The sequence below is a fragment of the Procambarus clarkii genome, chromosome 91, assembly GCF_040958095.1.
Source record: "Procambarus clarkii isolate CNS0578487 chromosome 91, FALCON_Pclarkii_2.0, whole genome shotgun sequence".
Taxonomy (NCBI): domain Eukaryota; kingdom Metazoa; phylum Arthropoda; class Malacostraca; order Decapoda; family Cambaridae; genus Procambarus; species Procambarus clarkii.
This window is the reverse complement of record NC_091240.1, coordinates 4935371-4953154: the sequence shown is the minus strand read 5'-3', so window position 1 is coordinate 4953154 and position 17784 is coordinate 4935371. Positions and strand designations below refer to the sequence as shown.

At 37.2% G+C, this 17784-nt stretch overlaps 1 protein-coding gene across 1 annotated transcript; it reads right to left on the bottom strand.

The window, feature by feature from the left end:
• Positions 1-65: 65 nt before the first annotated feature.
• LOC123773949 (persulfide dioxygenase ETHE1, mitochondrial-like) lies at positions 66-16881 on the bottom strand. The gene is given in 8 exon segments (XM_045767941.2): positions 66-589; positions 2025-2141; positions 3294-3476; positions 3680-3779; positions 6540-6560; positions 6562-6626; positions 7362-7506; positions 16718-16881. Coding segments are annotated over 8 exon segments (819 nt in total). The 5' UTR covers positions 16823-16881; the 3' UTR covers positions 66-506.
• Between the last annotated feature and the right edge of the window lie 903 nt (positions 16882-17784).

Below are 17784 nucleotides of genomic sequence, written 5' to 3'. Positions count from 1 at the left end.
ATTTCATGCAGTTATGATTTCCTAGTGTATTAATTATATTATAGGTATTTCTTTAATAAAGAACATTTTTGTACCTGTCATTTATTATATCAGTGAATGAATGACAGTATTCACTGTTACATCAATGCATGATTATAGTACACAACTGTTACATCAGCAAATGATCACAGTACAGTACAGGTACATAATTTTCGTTGCGACTCAAAAAATATAGCATAATTCTAACATTTCTATACCCTAAATAAGACAATTTTTTGGCTGTTAATATCAAATATTGTATCTACTGTATTTATAGTTACCTAAAAAGCTACATAATCTAAAATAGTCTATACTTGCCACCATTAAATGTCCCTTTATAAATGATATATTATAATTTAGTGGCTTTATAAAATATATAAATAATAAACCTACTAAGTAACCACTGTAATCTGTTCCTCTGTATCTCATATATAAAACACTGTTTTTTATTTTTAAATGTAAACTATTTCTGAAGCAAAATTTTTATTTTATTTTTTATCTTCAAGTTTTGCAGCCAAGTCTTCTGGAAGGTTATATAACCCACACACTTTGTTGGCTGGCAGAGAGATATCTGTAAGAAAGAAAAACAAACATTATAGAATTGTCTTTTGGAAACGAAAATTAAAACAAAAGAATATTTATTCTGAATGAATCTCAACATCTCTATATTGTCTGATTACAGAAGGCACCTTTACCTTTGCTCTGCAGTGAGCTTACGATTTTTTTTTTAATTTCGATTTTTTTTTTGTTTGGGTACTACCATGACCAAACTATAGCACCTACAATTTTATGCTATTCCCCTTAACTCTGTAATTTCCCCAATAAATTCATTGAGACTATTTTCATAATTGTTTTACACTGTTGCACTAGGGAGGTAGCCGTCAGAAAACTACAGAAGCGCAAGTTTAATTTACCTGAATTTACCCGAGGGCTACTATCTCTCTAGTGGCCTTGAGAAGGATTAAGCCGGCGGCTTGTCAAAGGTTCCCCATTTGTCTATTTTATCAAGCTGGATTTTGAAATTCAGTAGTGTTTTAGCATTTAAGGTTTCAGTGGGTAGGTGGATCTGTGGGTTTATAACCCTATGGGTAAAAATCATGTCTTGTTTTCTGTCCTACATTGTGGTTTGTTGAGCTTTAAACCTTTGTTCCTTATATGTGTTACATCTGACGTTTTAACAAAGCTTTCTGGATCAAAATCCTCTAAATCGTTCATATGATTGTATGTAATAATGATGTCTGTAGAAATCCATGGTGGAGTGATTAATACCGGGTGGGCAGTGGGGTGAGCCCCAGCTGTCCAAGTTCGAATCCTTGAGAAGTTTGTGTGTTTATTGTGATTTACAGCTTTGGGACCTTTCAAGCATCGTCGCAACTCTTACACCCCCCACCCCCACCCTCCCCTCTCTTCTCCTCTACTACAATATTAATAACATAGTAAGAACACTTTGTAGTCAATTTATGGATTAGACATCAACACACGGTACATAAAGTGTAAGGAAAACAACATCTAACTTTTTTGGGTGGTTTAAATAAGATTTTTTTTAATTTTGGCATGATCAGCACAAAGTTTATGATAGAGCAAAAGTAATAAATCAGTAGAGTCATTATAGTATGCGAGATATTTCATAGGGTTATGTTTGCACGACCCTTCGATGTTAGGCATGTACCCAACAGCAATAACTGGGAAAAAATGGGTGAAGCTAGTCCAAAGTGTCTGGCCTCTAACCTCGGACAGACAGACATTTCCAATTATAGATATGTGTAAAAAACTTAATTTGAATGACTGTCACTGTACAGTACTTCCTGAATGTACATTTGAGATTTCTTTACATTTAAAGTTTCCTGAAAGCAGAAATTTTAAACAGGTTTTTGTGCATATCTGTTTATAATGAAAAAAATTTGAATTTTGTATAACATTACAAGATATCATCTACCATTAACTTTTAATATAATCTGTATAATTATACATTGAGGTGCACTTAAATACACAGTTTTTGCTCTTACCGATTTTCTTTGGGTAAGCCAAGCCAAGGTTGTTCATGATATCCACAAACTCTTCTAAGGGTTTAGTAAGCCGTGGATTGTACACCTTCTCCTCTGCTACAGTAGTCACTGTTTGCCCTGTACGGTATCACAATGAAGTTATTATTTAAAAACAAATTCTGGTACATAACTAAAATTGTCAGTTTCGTTTAAGTGGTTATATATATATATTTATAAACAATTAAATTATGGAAATACCAGAGGGTCTACAACTGTAAATTATTTCCCATATTCCTTTTATTGTTACATATTAATATAGTCTACATTTAGATATTTGACGCAATTAACAGTTCGAGCCCCTTTTAATGCAATATAAAATTAATTATGCTGAAGTTTAATGAATATAATTGATTACTATATTAATTTATATAATTGAATATACTGATAAAATTAGACAGGTGGATAAGTAACTGGAAAGAATCAAATGAATAGTTACGAAAATATGGAATGGATTTCAGGTTGATGGAGCATGTTTATATAGCTATTGTTCTAGCTGCTGTAGCTGCTAGTTCATTTTATATTTTTTTATCTATTAAAGAAAATACGACTAGTGTGATGAATGGTTCGAAGAGTGTATAAGCTGATGTTTACCTAGCAATAAATAGGCACCAATAAATTAGGCAACTGTTGTGGGTTGCATCCTGAGGAAGTACATTCGAAATAATTAAAAATGAAGAATACAAGAACAACATTAAGGGCGATGAAAGCTTACTTTCCAAAAGTATACATATATATTTCTATTGTGTCACTTCTATTAGTTACCACTAAGGTGAATTTCATAGGTAATGAAATACCACTAAGTACAAACAGCTGCATATACAGCTCATCCTAAAAAAATGTGACAGTACGTATAGGTATGACAGAACTGACACATGTTGACTGTTGTAGGCCCCAAAAAAACGTTTAATTTTATATTATTGAACTACATTAGGAACAAAAACTAGAACACTGATATATAACGATTCTGTATTTGGCCTTATATATATATACGCCAACTCAGGCCTAATTTAGTACACATATATAGTATACTAAGCCTAGGAAAGCTTAGATTTGGTTATTGGCTTCTTTCTCGTGCCCTTTACAAAATTAATACAAAACTTTCTTCTGTGCTAGTAAATTTATATTACATTCTACTCAAAGTTGCTATAAGTACTATAATTTCTGAATGCAAAGTCGGCATATTAAATCACACACTACAGGCAGATTTAAAATATAAACGTTCACAAATACCTTTATAATCATGGGCTGGATAAAGTGAGAATTCATTGGGCAGACTGAGGATCTGCGAGTGGACAGACTGGTAGAGGGTCTCTGCCGAGCCCTCCTGGAAGTCCGTCCTCCCGCACCCTCGGATCAGCAAGGCGTCACCAGTCATAGCGAACTTCCCAGCATGGCTCACGTACGTGCTACAACCTGAGAATTCATTTTATTACGTAGGCTTTGTTTTACATGTGAGGGGCACTGAATTGTTGCAAGCGACTAATTAGACATGCTGTATAAGAATGAGTCGGGGGGGGGGGGTGTAAATAGCTGCCTTGCATCGGCCAATAGGATCTTTATTCGTATGCTCTTATGGTCACTTAGATAATGTTATGCAAGTTGTTGTTTAAACTAACCATTTGTGTGGCCTGGTGTACTTCGAACTTCCAGTTTCTGATTGCCAAAGGTTACTATGTCGCCGTCTTCGACAAGAACATCAGCAATACCTCCTGACACCTGAAAGAGTGCAACAAAGGGATCAGATTCGGTATCATTTAAGCATAAAACTCTTGTTTCGTTATATTGTAAAACATTGCTGGTGAGCATTGATACTGACGAACCATGTTGACTTATGAGATATCAACTCGACTAGCGACCATGTTTAATTATCGACAATATTTAATATCTATATGATCTATAAATTTTTTACGTGTATTCGAGGCCTTGCTCTGGACAATATTCGTTCCTATTTCAGTGACAGACACCAATATGTAGTCATCAATAGCATAACTTCCCCCATTCTACCATTTTTTTTTTATTATTTTCTACCACAGACGTGGCCACACATTTACAATGCTAACCAGCATATATACATTTTCTTCTGTCCTCCATGGACAGCGTTAGAGAAGTGTTAAACATACAGTTCAAGGGTTTATTGAACACTCAACCACAGAAGGTGATTCGGTGCTTTTAAAATGCTAAGCTAACCTACATACGTAAATACATAGATACACAGATTTACGTATGCCCTACATAAAGTGTTTGATGTGTCTTTTACATAGTGTCATTAATGTACATTCACAAAGGTGAAATGTAATTCTGATCAGCTTCTATATATACTTTATACCCATACATATACATACATATATACACACACACATGCATTCACATACATTTGTCTCATTTACTCTGACAGGGTGAGATAGCTGATAAAGAAACTAGTGTGCAATTAAGCACTTAATCACTGAAGGTGATGAAGGTGCTTTTACAAGCTCAGGTTATATAGTTACATCATATATATACATTGTATGATTGATATATTACATGGTCAATCTTGGATACAAGTCCAATATATCATCAAGTGTTCCAGTACTCATATAGTAATTACAGAGTTCAGCATACCTTAGCCCAGGAGGGCGAATGTCCCCACTCTACCATTGACACTAGAAGTGCCACAGGGCAGCATCTCGGAACCTCTCCTATTTCTTATATACATCAATGATTTGCCAAATGTCTAACATTCTTGAACATATACTATTTGCTGACGATACTACCTTCATCTAATCTGACCCCAACCCCCACAAACTAAAAAAAAATATTGTCAACAGTGAATTAAAAAAAAAATCCACTCGTGGATGTCAAGCAACAAACTTACTCTTAAACATAGAAAAAGACCTACATTCTATTTGGTAGTAAATCATCAAATCAGATTCAACTTCAAATTCAAATAGACAATGTTAACATTACCAATAAAAATGAGACGTTACATAGACAAGAGACTGAACTTCAGCACCCACATATAACACATAGCCAAAAAACGTCTCAAAAACGGTCGGTATACTTTCTAAAATCAGTGTGTGTTCCCCACTCTGCTCTCCTCTCATTATACTACACACTAATCGATCCCTATCTTAGATACGGTATCTGTGCATGGAGTTCAACCACTTCAAATTACCTCAACCTTATCATCACTCAGCAAAAATCTGCTATCAGAACTATAACAAACTCTCTCTTCAGGCAACACACAGCCCCCTCTATTTAAGTCCCTTAACATGCTAAACATACACTCACTTCACACACTCATGTACTATCTACATGTACAAAACCTTATTCCTAAATGCTAATCTTGATCTGAAACTTTTTTTAATAGAACCCATGAGCAGCACTCCAGAAATAAATATATCTGATATCCCCAGTCAGACTAATTCTGTGCAAACACTTATGAAAATAAAAGGGCCCAGTCTTTGGAACTGACTCCCTTATGAATTAAAAAAAATTGTCCAACCCATCCCCTGTTCAAAAGTAAAATAAAAAAGTACCTAATTTCTTCATCAGAAGTTTCCTACCTTGTGCTTCAAACTCTCACTGCATCTTGTACTACCCACTTCCCCAATATTACTACTTAAGACATATATCCTTACCAGTGTAATCACCGATGTCAACTTATATTGTAGTTAATTGTTGATATGAAAACCTTGTTACAATGTATCCTTTCATCTTATCTGATATGTTAGATTAAAGACCTGCCCGAAACGCTATGCGTGTTAGTGGCTTTACATGAACGTAAAAATACTAATCTTATGTAATCTCACCAACCCATTGTACCTTCTTGCAAATAAATTATTATTATTATTATATTATCGCGGCCTGGTCGTTGACCGGGCCGCGGGGACACTAAAAGAAAAGCCTCGAAATCATCTCATCTCAAGATATCATTATTTAATATTGACAAATGCAAGACCTTGCTTGTGGGACATAGCCACCCACGCCACAACTACCAAATTATAACATTACAGTGCAGCAGATTGACGAAGGAGAGGACCTTGGGGTCAAAATCCACCACTCGCTGAAAGTTGCATAACAGGTGGGAGCAGCAGTCAGGAAAAGCTAAACAAACCCTTGGAATAAGTAATAAGTGATAAGGTAGTGATTCAATTGTATAATTAATATCGAAATATGGGCTGAAATTTTATCGAAACCGATACAGCAAAAATAGGAAGCTGCCACAAATACCAATAAATTGGTACACTACTGTAGTTTTATTTATCAATAACTTCTTGAAATTTAAATAAACCTTTAATTTATATGGAGTGTTTTGATTAAATTCTCGATGAAGAATTCTATTCAATACACACAGAGATCCCACTAACGTGATGCATCAAATGAACAAAGCTCAGTCGATTAAGGCAGTATCTGGGATGCTCCCGGACGCAGGTTCGAATCCTCGTCACGGCCCTTGTGGATTAATTCTATTCAATAGCTAATTTTAGAAGCTACCTTGGCAATGAGAGACTTGCAAGCCAGGAACAAGTTTCTTCAGTAGGCCGGTGCCCGTGATGTGGTCAGCATGGACGTGGGTGTTCACTGTCAGGGATGAAGAGTAATGATAAAATTATAGTGGCGACTGTCTTACGTCAGAATTCATTACAAAAGAAAATGACCGGATCGAGGAGTTATGATCCACCAGTCACTGAAAGCTGCTCAACAACTAGGATATGTCGTAAGCTGAGAAGGAAACCTTGGGAACGATCAAATGAACAAAGGAAAAGAGGGGTTATTCAGATGTACAAATCTCTGTTGGGCATCCTTATCTGAACCACTTGTATCCAAACATGGAGATCCTTGCTTTCAAAATTACATATTTAATTGAATTTACCCGAGGGGACCACTATGTCTAGTGTCGGAAGCTGGCGGACTACCAAAAGTATACCTCCTACCCATTTTCTCCTGAGGGGGAGGGGGGAGGAATTTTGAACAGTTCAATTTTGAATTGTGGAAAAAAATCTTCAGGAATAATATGAGGACTGACAAGCTGCTGGTTTCCTGTCCTCAGTTCGAGACCATTAGAGGTACAGTATATAAAAATTCAGTAAGGTAAATTATAATCTAAGTATGAGTAGCCTGTCAGAAAAATATAATTTGAAATTATTTGAATCTCATATCAATGCTTTCTTCATTATGTTTCCCATAGCGGTTGAGAAAAATAGTCTTAGATTTCTATGTATAAAATGTAATTTCATTATTTTTTCTTATACACACCGACAACTTAAAATTCCTCGCCGAGTTTGTCAATATAAAACATTTAGAGAATACACTTACTGACGTATTTTAGGTTGAGTCCCAGCTCCTTGACCAAGGTGGCGTCTCTCTCGGCCAGTTCAATGACAGGATCAATGAGAACCGCATCCTTTGTGATGGCATCAGCCAGGAGGTACGTGTATGTACACGTCTCACGGTCAAAAAGCTGGTGGCATGATAATAATTAATTTTCTCATTAGTAGCAACACTGGAAAATAGGAAAACGAGGTGAATGGAATGTCTCAAGGAAGGGAGGGAGCTGAAAGGTGAAGCAATATCTATTAAATGTAATAGTGTTTGGTTCAGAGAAGCGTAACTTGAGAATTTTAATGGCACTGAAAGATTTGAACTTGTAGTCACTAAACATATAGAACACAGATGATTACATAGTGTCAACACCAGGACAAACCGATTGAACTATGCAATTTGAATAGACTTTCAAGTGTCTATCCATATCCACATGGAATATTTGCCTTGCGCATATTTGCCTTCACGCATATATTTGTAATTCAAGTTCAAGTATGTTTATTGAGAACAGAAAAGAAAGAAATACATCTCAAAGGGATAGAGAAGCTTAGTATAGTGGCTTAGGCTGTTTCTACCCCCCATATTTGTAATACATCAGAAAGAACGCTAGATTTATTGCCCTCTTGGAAACTTACTCTCTACCTGTAATTTATTATAATATTTCATAGCATCAACCTTGGAAATATATTAAAAAAAATTAAATTAATTACTCTTCCCAACACCTGCCAATATCAGACGATGATTCTGTAATATATTAAAAATATATCTGTATTATATTAAAAATATATCTGTAATATATGCTGATGTTCGCCGGTTTAGGTCCAATTCATTTCATTTCCCATACAAGACAGTTCGCAATTGTATTTTACTTATATTAAAACCTACCAATGTTGCAGGTAATGAGTCACAATAACTTGGCTGAAATATGTTGACCAAACCACACACTAGAAAGTGAAGGGACGACGATGTTATGGACTACCAATTCTAACTATGAAGTTAGGGACTACCAGTCTTAATTGAACTACACTCGACCTGATAACCTAATTCATCCTAACCTAACGACATATACAGTCGTAAGAAAACGAGCCAGTCTTACTAAAATTATGAATGAGAACTATTAAGGGTCAAGATCTTATCTATTGATCATGAGTTATCACAAGTGTTACCAAGGGCCATCAACTGGTTTAAAGTCTGTGTTCCCAGCGTCTCCACCTTGTGTATACGTGACACTGAGCCACATATTATGGCTAAATAGTCTTCTAGGCATGATGCTTCTTGTCAATTGCTTACACTCCATAAGGGGGTAGAAATAGCCTAAGCTCCTCTATCCCTTTGAGATGTATTTTTTTCTTATCTCAATAAACATACTTGAACTTGCTTACACTCCATGTCGGCAGTTTTACGAACATTTTAGTCTTTTAAATGTTAAGACATGCTGGAAAATTGTATCCCAGTCAGTTGTCAACACTGAAAATAATTTGTACAGTGCAATTTTGCTCACATTATTGCCAAATTGTTAAAGTTCAACATAAACATATTGATGGAAAGTATACACGCGTACTGATAAGTTAGTAATGTGGTATTATCGAAAGATATCAAATTCTCACGATAAGATATGGAGTGTGTCATTAGTTACCATGTTCCTCCTACATTTTTAGTATCCTTTGTTGCTATTTTTACAAGACTATAAAGCGCATAATAATAATTTAAGGTACTTAAGTTTCAGAATCAGATTTCAGATTATATATATATATATATATATATATTATATATATATATATATATATATATATATATATATATATATATATATATATATATATATACACACACACACACAGTTATTATCTTGCGATGACTTCGGGGCTTAGCGTCCCCGCGGCCCGGTCCTCGACCAGGCTGCGGCACTCCTACAGTTAATGGTAGAGTGGGGAAGGTTACATCATTGATGGCTACATATTGGTGTCTCACTAAGATCGAATATAGTTCAGGGCAAGGCCTCGGATTCCATAATGGTGAAGTTTAAGTACGATGTAGTTATGGTTAACAGTATCAAAGACCTTTCTCAGGTCAATGAAGAGTCTAATTGGGAACTCATTTTTGTCAAGAGCTGTGTGTAAATGATATCAAACAGACTAATAATGACATTGTTGGTACTCTTTTGAGATAAACTACCACTCACAGGATGGGTATGAGGAACACATCTAAATGAACTAAGTGTACACTAAACTACCAACACAGTAGACCATGCGGGACCAAAGAGCCAAAGCTCAACCCCCGCAAGCACAATTAGGTGAGTACAGTCGGGCTGTGGTCCGGTATAGCCAAGGTCATCTTCAGCTCCCTTGGTTACCGGGTTTTTTTTTTCAGGGCCGATTATTGCTAGTCATGGCGACTTGCGTTTGTTCGTCAGTTAGGAAAATCCGCTCTATGAAATGACTTAGTATATTAGTAATCAACGGAACATTACTTCAATTGGTGAAAACTATTTCTTTAGGATATGTGAAAGTTATTGGATGGTGACAGTTGGCCTATAATCTACGTCCCTAAGTCGAGAAATACAGCTTTATGTTTAGCAGCCTTTTTACTACCACCCACGGGATGGGTATATGGTGGTCCACTACCACCCACGGGATGGGTATATGGTGGTCCACTACCACCCACGGGATGGGTATATGGTGGTCCACTACCACCCACGGGATGGGTATATGGTGGTCCACTACCACCCACGGGATGGGTATATGGTGGTCCACTACCACCCCCGATGGGTATGGTGGTCCACTACCACCCACGGGATGGGTATATGGTGGTCCACTACCACCCACGGGATGGGTATATGGTGGTCCACTACCACCCACGGGATGGGTATATGGTGGTCCACTACCACCCACGGGATGGGTATATGGTGGTCCACAACCACCCACGGGATGGGTATATGGTGGTCCACTGCCACCCACGGGATGGGTATATGGTGGTCCACTGCCACCCACGGGATGGGTATATGGTGGTCCACTGCCACCCACGGGATGGGTATATAGGGTGAATAATAAATTTAAATCAAATCACTACGTCTAGCTGTCTCTAGTATTGTATGAAAATATACTAAACAAGTTACATGTATAATCATTAAGTTATTTGATTCTTGTAAAATTAAGATTTATGAATTCTATTGACTATTAATGAAAATTGATAAATTGATAAAACAATCACAATCGAATGTCATAATTGTCTTTCTTGCATCGTTCATATTACGTCCATGATCAGTAATAATTAATTGGTGAAGAGAGGCACGAGGTGCAAGAAATCGTGGTAAAACCTCTCGCCCTACTCAGGAATCGAACTCGGGACCATTTATTTATGAGCGATCTGCACTGACTACTACGCAACAACCAGCTTTACTTCTAGGCCTAGCCTATAGACACGTTAACGTATAGGCCTATCCACATCCCTGCCAATTCAGTTTAAATCGCTGGGCCAGCTGTGGTCAAGGCCCTACAGGTATTCTAAATTTAGAATAGCCTACAAGTATTCTACATTTTTATTTAGATGCAAAATAACAGGATTGTTATTTTGCATCTAACAATCAAGATTTAGGCTACACAAAATAGGCCTGCTGCGCATATCACAGACCCTTTTCAACAATGAATTCCACCTCAATTCATTATCTTTTAATAGTTTCTTTTATGCAGATAAGTTATTATATTTGTTCTTTATCCTATTTTATCTTCGTTTCTTAAAATTACTCTTCATACACAACCCGTTCTCAGACCAAGCTCGTTAAAGCGGGGGCCCTCACCCCCTCCAAGACGCATTCATCAATTTTAACATACTGTGTATTAAAAACGGGTTTGTTGTTCTTTCTATATTAATATTATTATATATTAAAGTTTTATATGTAGTTAAGTGTAGATTAGGTGTTTAAGATCTGTTGGCGATCATTTGCACTTGAAGTACGTGGGTGAAGCATTTACTGCTGCATTGTGGGCGTCAGCGAAGCACCATTTGAGAAATGTTTGGTCATCATTTGTGAGTCGTGTGTGAACAGTTTTCATTCATAAACAGGGGTATTGGTAGGGGGAGGGTGGGATGGCGGGTAGATTAACGAGCATCTGGCCTTTGTTGATGAGGACTGGATGCTACCCGTCTTCGGGCGAGGCTCGTCCAGGCAGTGGCAGAACCCGAGTACACAGCCATCAATTTTAATTAGTTGTTTAACCCCGCCCCAACTACAGTTATAATTCATCCTGTAAGAAAATTTCTCATGCTAAAATGGAATATTAATCCTTCATACAGTCGAGGGCAGCAGCATTGATACGGCTGTAGATATGGTGGTAATAAAAATAATCATCACCACGGCACAATATGACGTCTGCGGGCCAGGTGACACTACGTGCGGCTCCTCGCGTTCCGCGCTCTTAGTAGCCTTCACAACCCTATTAACACTCATTACTCAGGCCACCCCTCCCTCACCTCCCCCCAACACTCTGCTCCCACCCACTTCCTTCTCTCGCACCGCACCTCACCGACATGTTTTGGCTTTTGAAGGATGTTGAAGAGGAGGTACAGAAGGAAAAGGTGTAGACCAACACCCTCGGCCCACTTTCCAACCCTACCAACACAACACCCACCCTCCTTTTCCCCACCACCGACACCCTCCGTCCTCTTTTTCCATCACCCTCTCCTATTGTTTGTTATTAAGCTAAGGTACACAATAATGTGCTGCTTCAAAATTCTTTACGGAGGATTACAGAATATAAATCAAGAGGTACCCTCCAGGCCCCAACCAGTCAACCCTTCATCAGTAGGCTTCACTACGTGAGCGCACCCGACCATGTGCAGTAAGAAACTGTACTTACCTATCAGTTACACAATATGGGGAAAATCCATATTGTGTAACGGCAATATGGCTACGTTACACAATATGGGAAAAGCCATCTCTATGATCTTTTATGTATATAAAATTAAATAATGTTAGATAATTATAGAATAATTTGTCACTAAAGACTATAGAATAAAGATTTAATTATGTTTGTATGTTGGGATGTTTTTTAAGCCGATTTTTATTTTGTTCTGAATTAACCTTGACCTGAACGTTGGCAATGGTATTTTTAGTGATGGAACACAATATGATTTGTGTAATAGTGTTATTGTGTTAACTAGAAACGGATTTTTCTAACCAGACCTTCTTCGGTTGTATAAAGTAAACAGGGTGGCTATGAACTGACTGGATTGGTAGTCATTCAACTTGCTGAGTATACTTAAAATTTAGTGTAAGGGGTAACAAAGGATCTCAGAGGAGTCAGACTACAGGATTGTTGCATGCGGGGTTCCTGGCTCCGTCTGAGGCCATTTCTCTGAGCAGCCTATCTCAGGGAGTGAGCTAGATACATGACTGTTTGACGGCGCGAAGCTGGTATTAGCTGAAAACTGTATCCCAGCTGGAGGAATGGACGTGATCAAATTAAACAAAAATCTTAAGTTTAGGTATGCACAGCAATGTGCTGTTACCCTATTCAACACGAAGGATTACAGTGTAGATAAAAAAAAGCTAGCTACAAGTTCATCTAACATTCCCCATCTCACAAGAAGGTTAGTCATACATGGAATCAGGAGAGAACATGAAATGCAAATCTAATCTATTAGCCTGCACTAGCAAAATCTGGGTAAAGCACAAAAATATCCTCCTGTATTCGTGAGCGTATGAAGTAGTTACAGGGCTCAAAGTACCTCATACCATTTAGTCAAAAATCACTGATACCAGGGCATACAGATATAGTGTTAAAGAGTATCTTGATATGCATTTTATATACTGCTCGTTTTCTAATATTTAAAACTAACCTATATATGGTTAGTTTTAACCATATATATATATATAGGTTAGTATAAGGCTAAATTAGGTTGAATTGGATCGAGTTGCGTTGAGTTGTTATAGGCTGGGGTAGGGTTAGTAATAAAAATATGTTGGCGAATCTTTTATGTACGATATAATCTGCATAATCTGTAAGGCTTCGACAAACTACGACTGGGTAAACCAATGTCTGTGAGAATCAAGTCAAACCAAACAAGTATATATGGTAATGAAGATGAAAACAAATGTGACAGAGGGACCAGATGAAAACTACATTATAAGGGAAAGGTAATTAAAGGAATCCGAACGAGAGAAATACTACAGGGGATTTTTGTATTTAATTACAGTAGTAATATTAGAACAAAACAGGATAACATCTGCAGCATATGGGTAGTTAGCAAATATGAGAACGGCGCTTGCAACGAACTTTCAAAATGATATGCACAACCTACGCCAGATCAGTATAAGAATACGCACCTTTTGAAGCACAAAGCGAAACATGAAAAAGAATTACATTTGCATCAAAGCTTATTTGATTTAAGAGGACTAAACCACGATAATAAGTTAAGAACTCCATCTCACAGCTTGAAAGGACTGTAGGAACCGAGTAGAAGAGAAGGTAGACAAAGACAGCCTACTCGTGTTATAAGAAAATACTATTAGAGGGCATAAATGGAGACTAATAATGAAAATGAGCTCAGGAAATGCAAGGAAATACTCGTACCTAGAACACGTACAAAATACTTGTACTTGTATCTAATGAAAAGAGATGTGTGAGATATCATTCCGAGACACGAGGCTACTCCAGTTGAGAGGCGGAACCAAAAACGCAGCTCAACTCCCACAAGTACAATTAGGAGAGTACGCGCAGCAATATTATGAGCAACACAGCGGTGTCAGTGACCCACATGCCGCCTGACGTCACATAACTGCCAGTAACTTTAAAATACGCTATTTATTTTCATGTACTGTCTGTCTCCTTTTCTCTGGCTAAAGTTTGTTAAAGTCCCAACGACTGCCGTGTTTATTTATATCCAGTCTATCAGTTTATTTAAACAAAAGTGGTTAGTTTGCTCACAGTTCCGCTGCCCATTGAGTATGGCACCAATTTACTTATGCGAGGACCAAGACAGAATCTAGAGAGAAACCGAGTGAAAGTGTGCACACATACGTCCTTGCTGGAGTTACCCGACCGCATTTTCCAGTCAACCTTATACGCAGCAGCGTGTTGAAGGTTAGGGTGGATATTAAGTAACATTTGCTAACAATTGTTAAGACTATTATTTCCTTATGGCAGGAAAATATAGTATTCTCACAGTCCACATCATTGTGCAATTTAATGTGATGGGAGATATTACACATTTACATCACATTAGTAATGCTCAATAAATGTGTAAATGTCCAAAATGACATGCTCTAATTTAAAATATATATAAATGCCAATTTTCCTGCTGTAATAAGCTATACGCTGTCTATAAATTTATACTGCTTACTGATAAAATGTTTTACCAGATTACTAGTCAATACAGCAACTTTAAATTTACCGTTTAATCGAAATAATAATAGATCCTACCTAAACCTATGTGCCAGCGGAAGCCTTCTCCACCGTTCAATGGGTCCATCTATGATGAAGAACTGTGCATGGATAATTTTAACTAAATGCGTCTATTATCTGTAATCAATCACTTTAATATACTTGAATGCAACCAAGTTGTATACAAAATTGTAGGCTAATTAACAACCTGCGTATTGGAAATAGTTTAGGATATCGGGTTCCGGCGATTAGTGCCCAATCATTTCCTGCTTGGGTCGTGCTTGGAAAGTCCATAGCGACAAAACAGTTTACGTTCCTCACTGTGGTTATATCACGGGAATTCCGACATTTTGTGATACTATCTCAGAGTATTCACCCTATCCCTACAAAAATGCTGCCGACAATTACAGTTTATTAATCTTCAGGCCAGTTCCTTTGCTTTTTTTTTTTTATCGAATTCCAACCACATTTGGGATCATTATATTTTTTTAATTTGTCGATCTTCCAGATTGTTTCGCACGATGAGGGAATATCCCTTAATTAGTTCTCTTTTACCTGCTTCAAACATTTGTGTAGGTATTAAGAGGTAGTCTAATCTATTCAGTGTTATCATTAAATTTAACACAGTTGGTCTCATCATTTAAGGGTTCTAGCAAATCTGTCTTGGTTTTACTTCTTTTATAGGCATAAACAGATTTGTGGTTTTCATGTTTTCAACAAGGTTTCTTTCATAATTTCTTTCGGTTTATCCGATCTCCTAGTTCCTGTGTTTAATGCCGTTCTGTATTTTAATCTGTTTTTCATGGTGGATTGAAATGGGGGGGGGGGGTAGAAATAGCCTTTAGTCTTTCTTATCTCAATAAACTTACTTGAACTTGAACTTGGAGTGATACATCCTGAGAGATTCTACTTTTTTTAGTTTTTCTTTTACTGCTTTTGTCATCCATCTTGCTTTCAATTCCTTCTTGGCACATTTTTGAACAAGTTCATTGAAGAATTTTGTAAAACTTTCCATGATGCTTCCATGTCTATTTCCTATTAACTCTACAGGAAAACAAATGGCATTGTTCTCATTTTATGAGGCCTCCTCGTAAGCATTCTAGAAAGTCATCGCCATGGACCTTCACATTGGTTTCTATAATTGAATTCCATCTTAGGATATAGTGGTCACGAAGGGGCGAGCTCTTCCCTTACCTTGATCTGATGATCAATAATGCTCTCTTCTGATATCACAAAGTCTAAAATCCTTTTACCTTGGCTGGGCCCTTAATTGTCACAAGCTGTAAGAGAAAAGTTCGATTTCACTGATCCCAATTATGTCGGGATTCTTAACATCAGTGACATCAGTGCACGCACAAAATGCGTCAAATATATTTATTATGCTTTTACACAAATGCCAGAAGCAATGTAAATTGGCATTATGCCTATAGAGGGCCGAGAGACTGTTCCAGGTAGAGAGTGTGTGCACCTTGTGATCCTATGGTCCCCGGTTCGATCCCGGGCGCCGGCGAGAAACAATGGGCAGAGTTTCTTTCACCCTATGCCCCTGTTACCTAGCAGTAAAATAGGTACCTGGGTGTTAGTCAGCTGTCACGGGCTGCTTCCTGGGGGTGGAGGCCTGGTCGAGGACCGGGCCGCGGGGACACTAAAAAGCCCCGAAATCATCTCAAGATAACCTCAAGATAACCAAGTATGTTACGTTGTGTGACGCCAATATTAATGAGGTAGCATATCATTTGTTCCAATCGAGGCAACTATTTAGACACGGTTTCCTTTAGGTAAATATGGCAGAGCTCAAAGACTCGGGGTAGCTGTACACAAGTTGATTCAGGGATGAACTTGAACAAAGAGCTCAAGTTCATTCCGCCCAAGAACACCCTGCAAATGCAGTAACTAAAACAATACAAGCTCTGGACGTACAAATAACTTGCAACAACTCAATTATCAAATACACAACACTAAACTTACTTGTCTGAAGAGCATGTCTTGTGCTTGCACGCTCATCGTTCGAAAACTGAACGCAAGTGGTGCAAGGAGATTCCGACTCAACTTACTACCAATGCTAGCATACATGAAGCCTGCGCCACGCACTCTATCCTAGCCAAGACTGCGTGAAAATAGTTGCATGATTTGAGTTTCTCTCTCTCTCTCCAGATACCAGTTAGTGTATTATACACCTGGCTACACCACCACTGCGCAAGCTAATCTACTCATAGAAAACGGAGCTTATAAGAGAACTAACTGCATACTATTATTTATTTATATATTTATTTACTGAGCTTAATGGAAACACGCCTGATCTGGGGACTTTAATAATAATTAATTCATAGTATATAGTACATATACAAAATGGTAAATTGTATAACGTGACTAAGTATGTCATGGGTTCGTATCCTGGCCGGGGAGGATTTACTGGGCGCAAATCCTTAACTGTAGCCTCTGTTTAACTCAACAGTAAAATGTGTACTTGGTTGCAACAACGATTCTTCGCGGCGGGGATGGTATTCCAGGGACCTGCCCGAAACGCTACGCGTACTAGTGGTTGTACAAGAATGTAAGAACTCTTGTATATATCTCAAAAATAAAGTAATTTGCAGAAAACTTACATTAAAGTTACAAGTACAACTTAAGTAATTTAGTTTTACTTGTTACAAGTAGAACTTAAGTAATTAAGTTTTACTTGCTACAAGTAGAACTTAAGTAATTAAGTTTTACTTGCTACAAGTATAACTTAAGCAATTAAGTTTTACTTGTTACAAGTACAACTTAAGTAATTAACTTTTACTTGTTACAAGTACAACTTAAGTAAGTTAACTTTTACTTGTTACGGGTACAACTTAAGTAATTAAGTTTTACTTTTAAATTTAATTACTTAAGTAATATAGTTTCATAACAGATATGATAACTAATATAATAACTAAGTAACTTGCATAAAGAACATAATAGGAAGTAACAAATTAACAAAAGTAACAAAGTAATTATATCAATAGTTACATAATGATGTAACGATTTGCAAGTTCAAGTATGTATCTTGA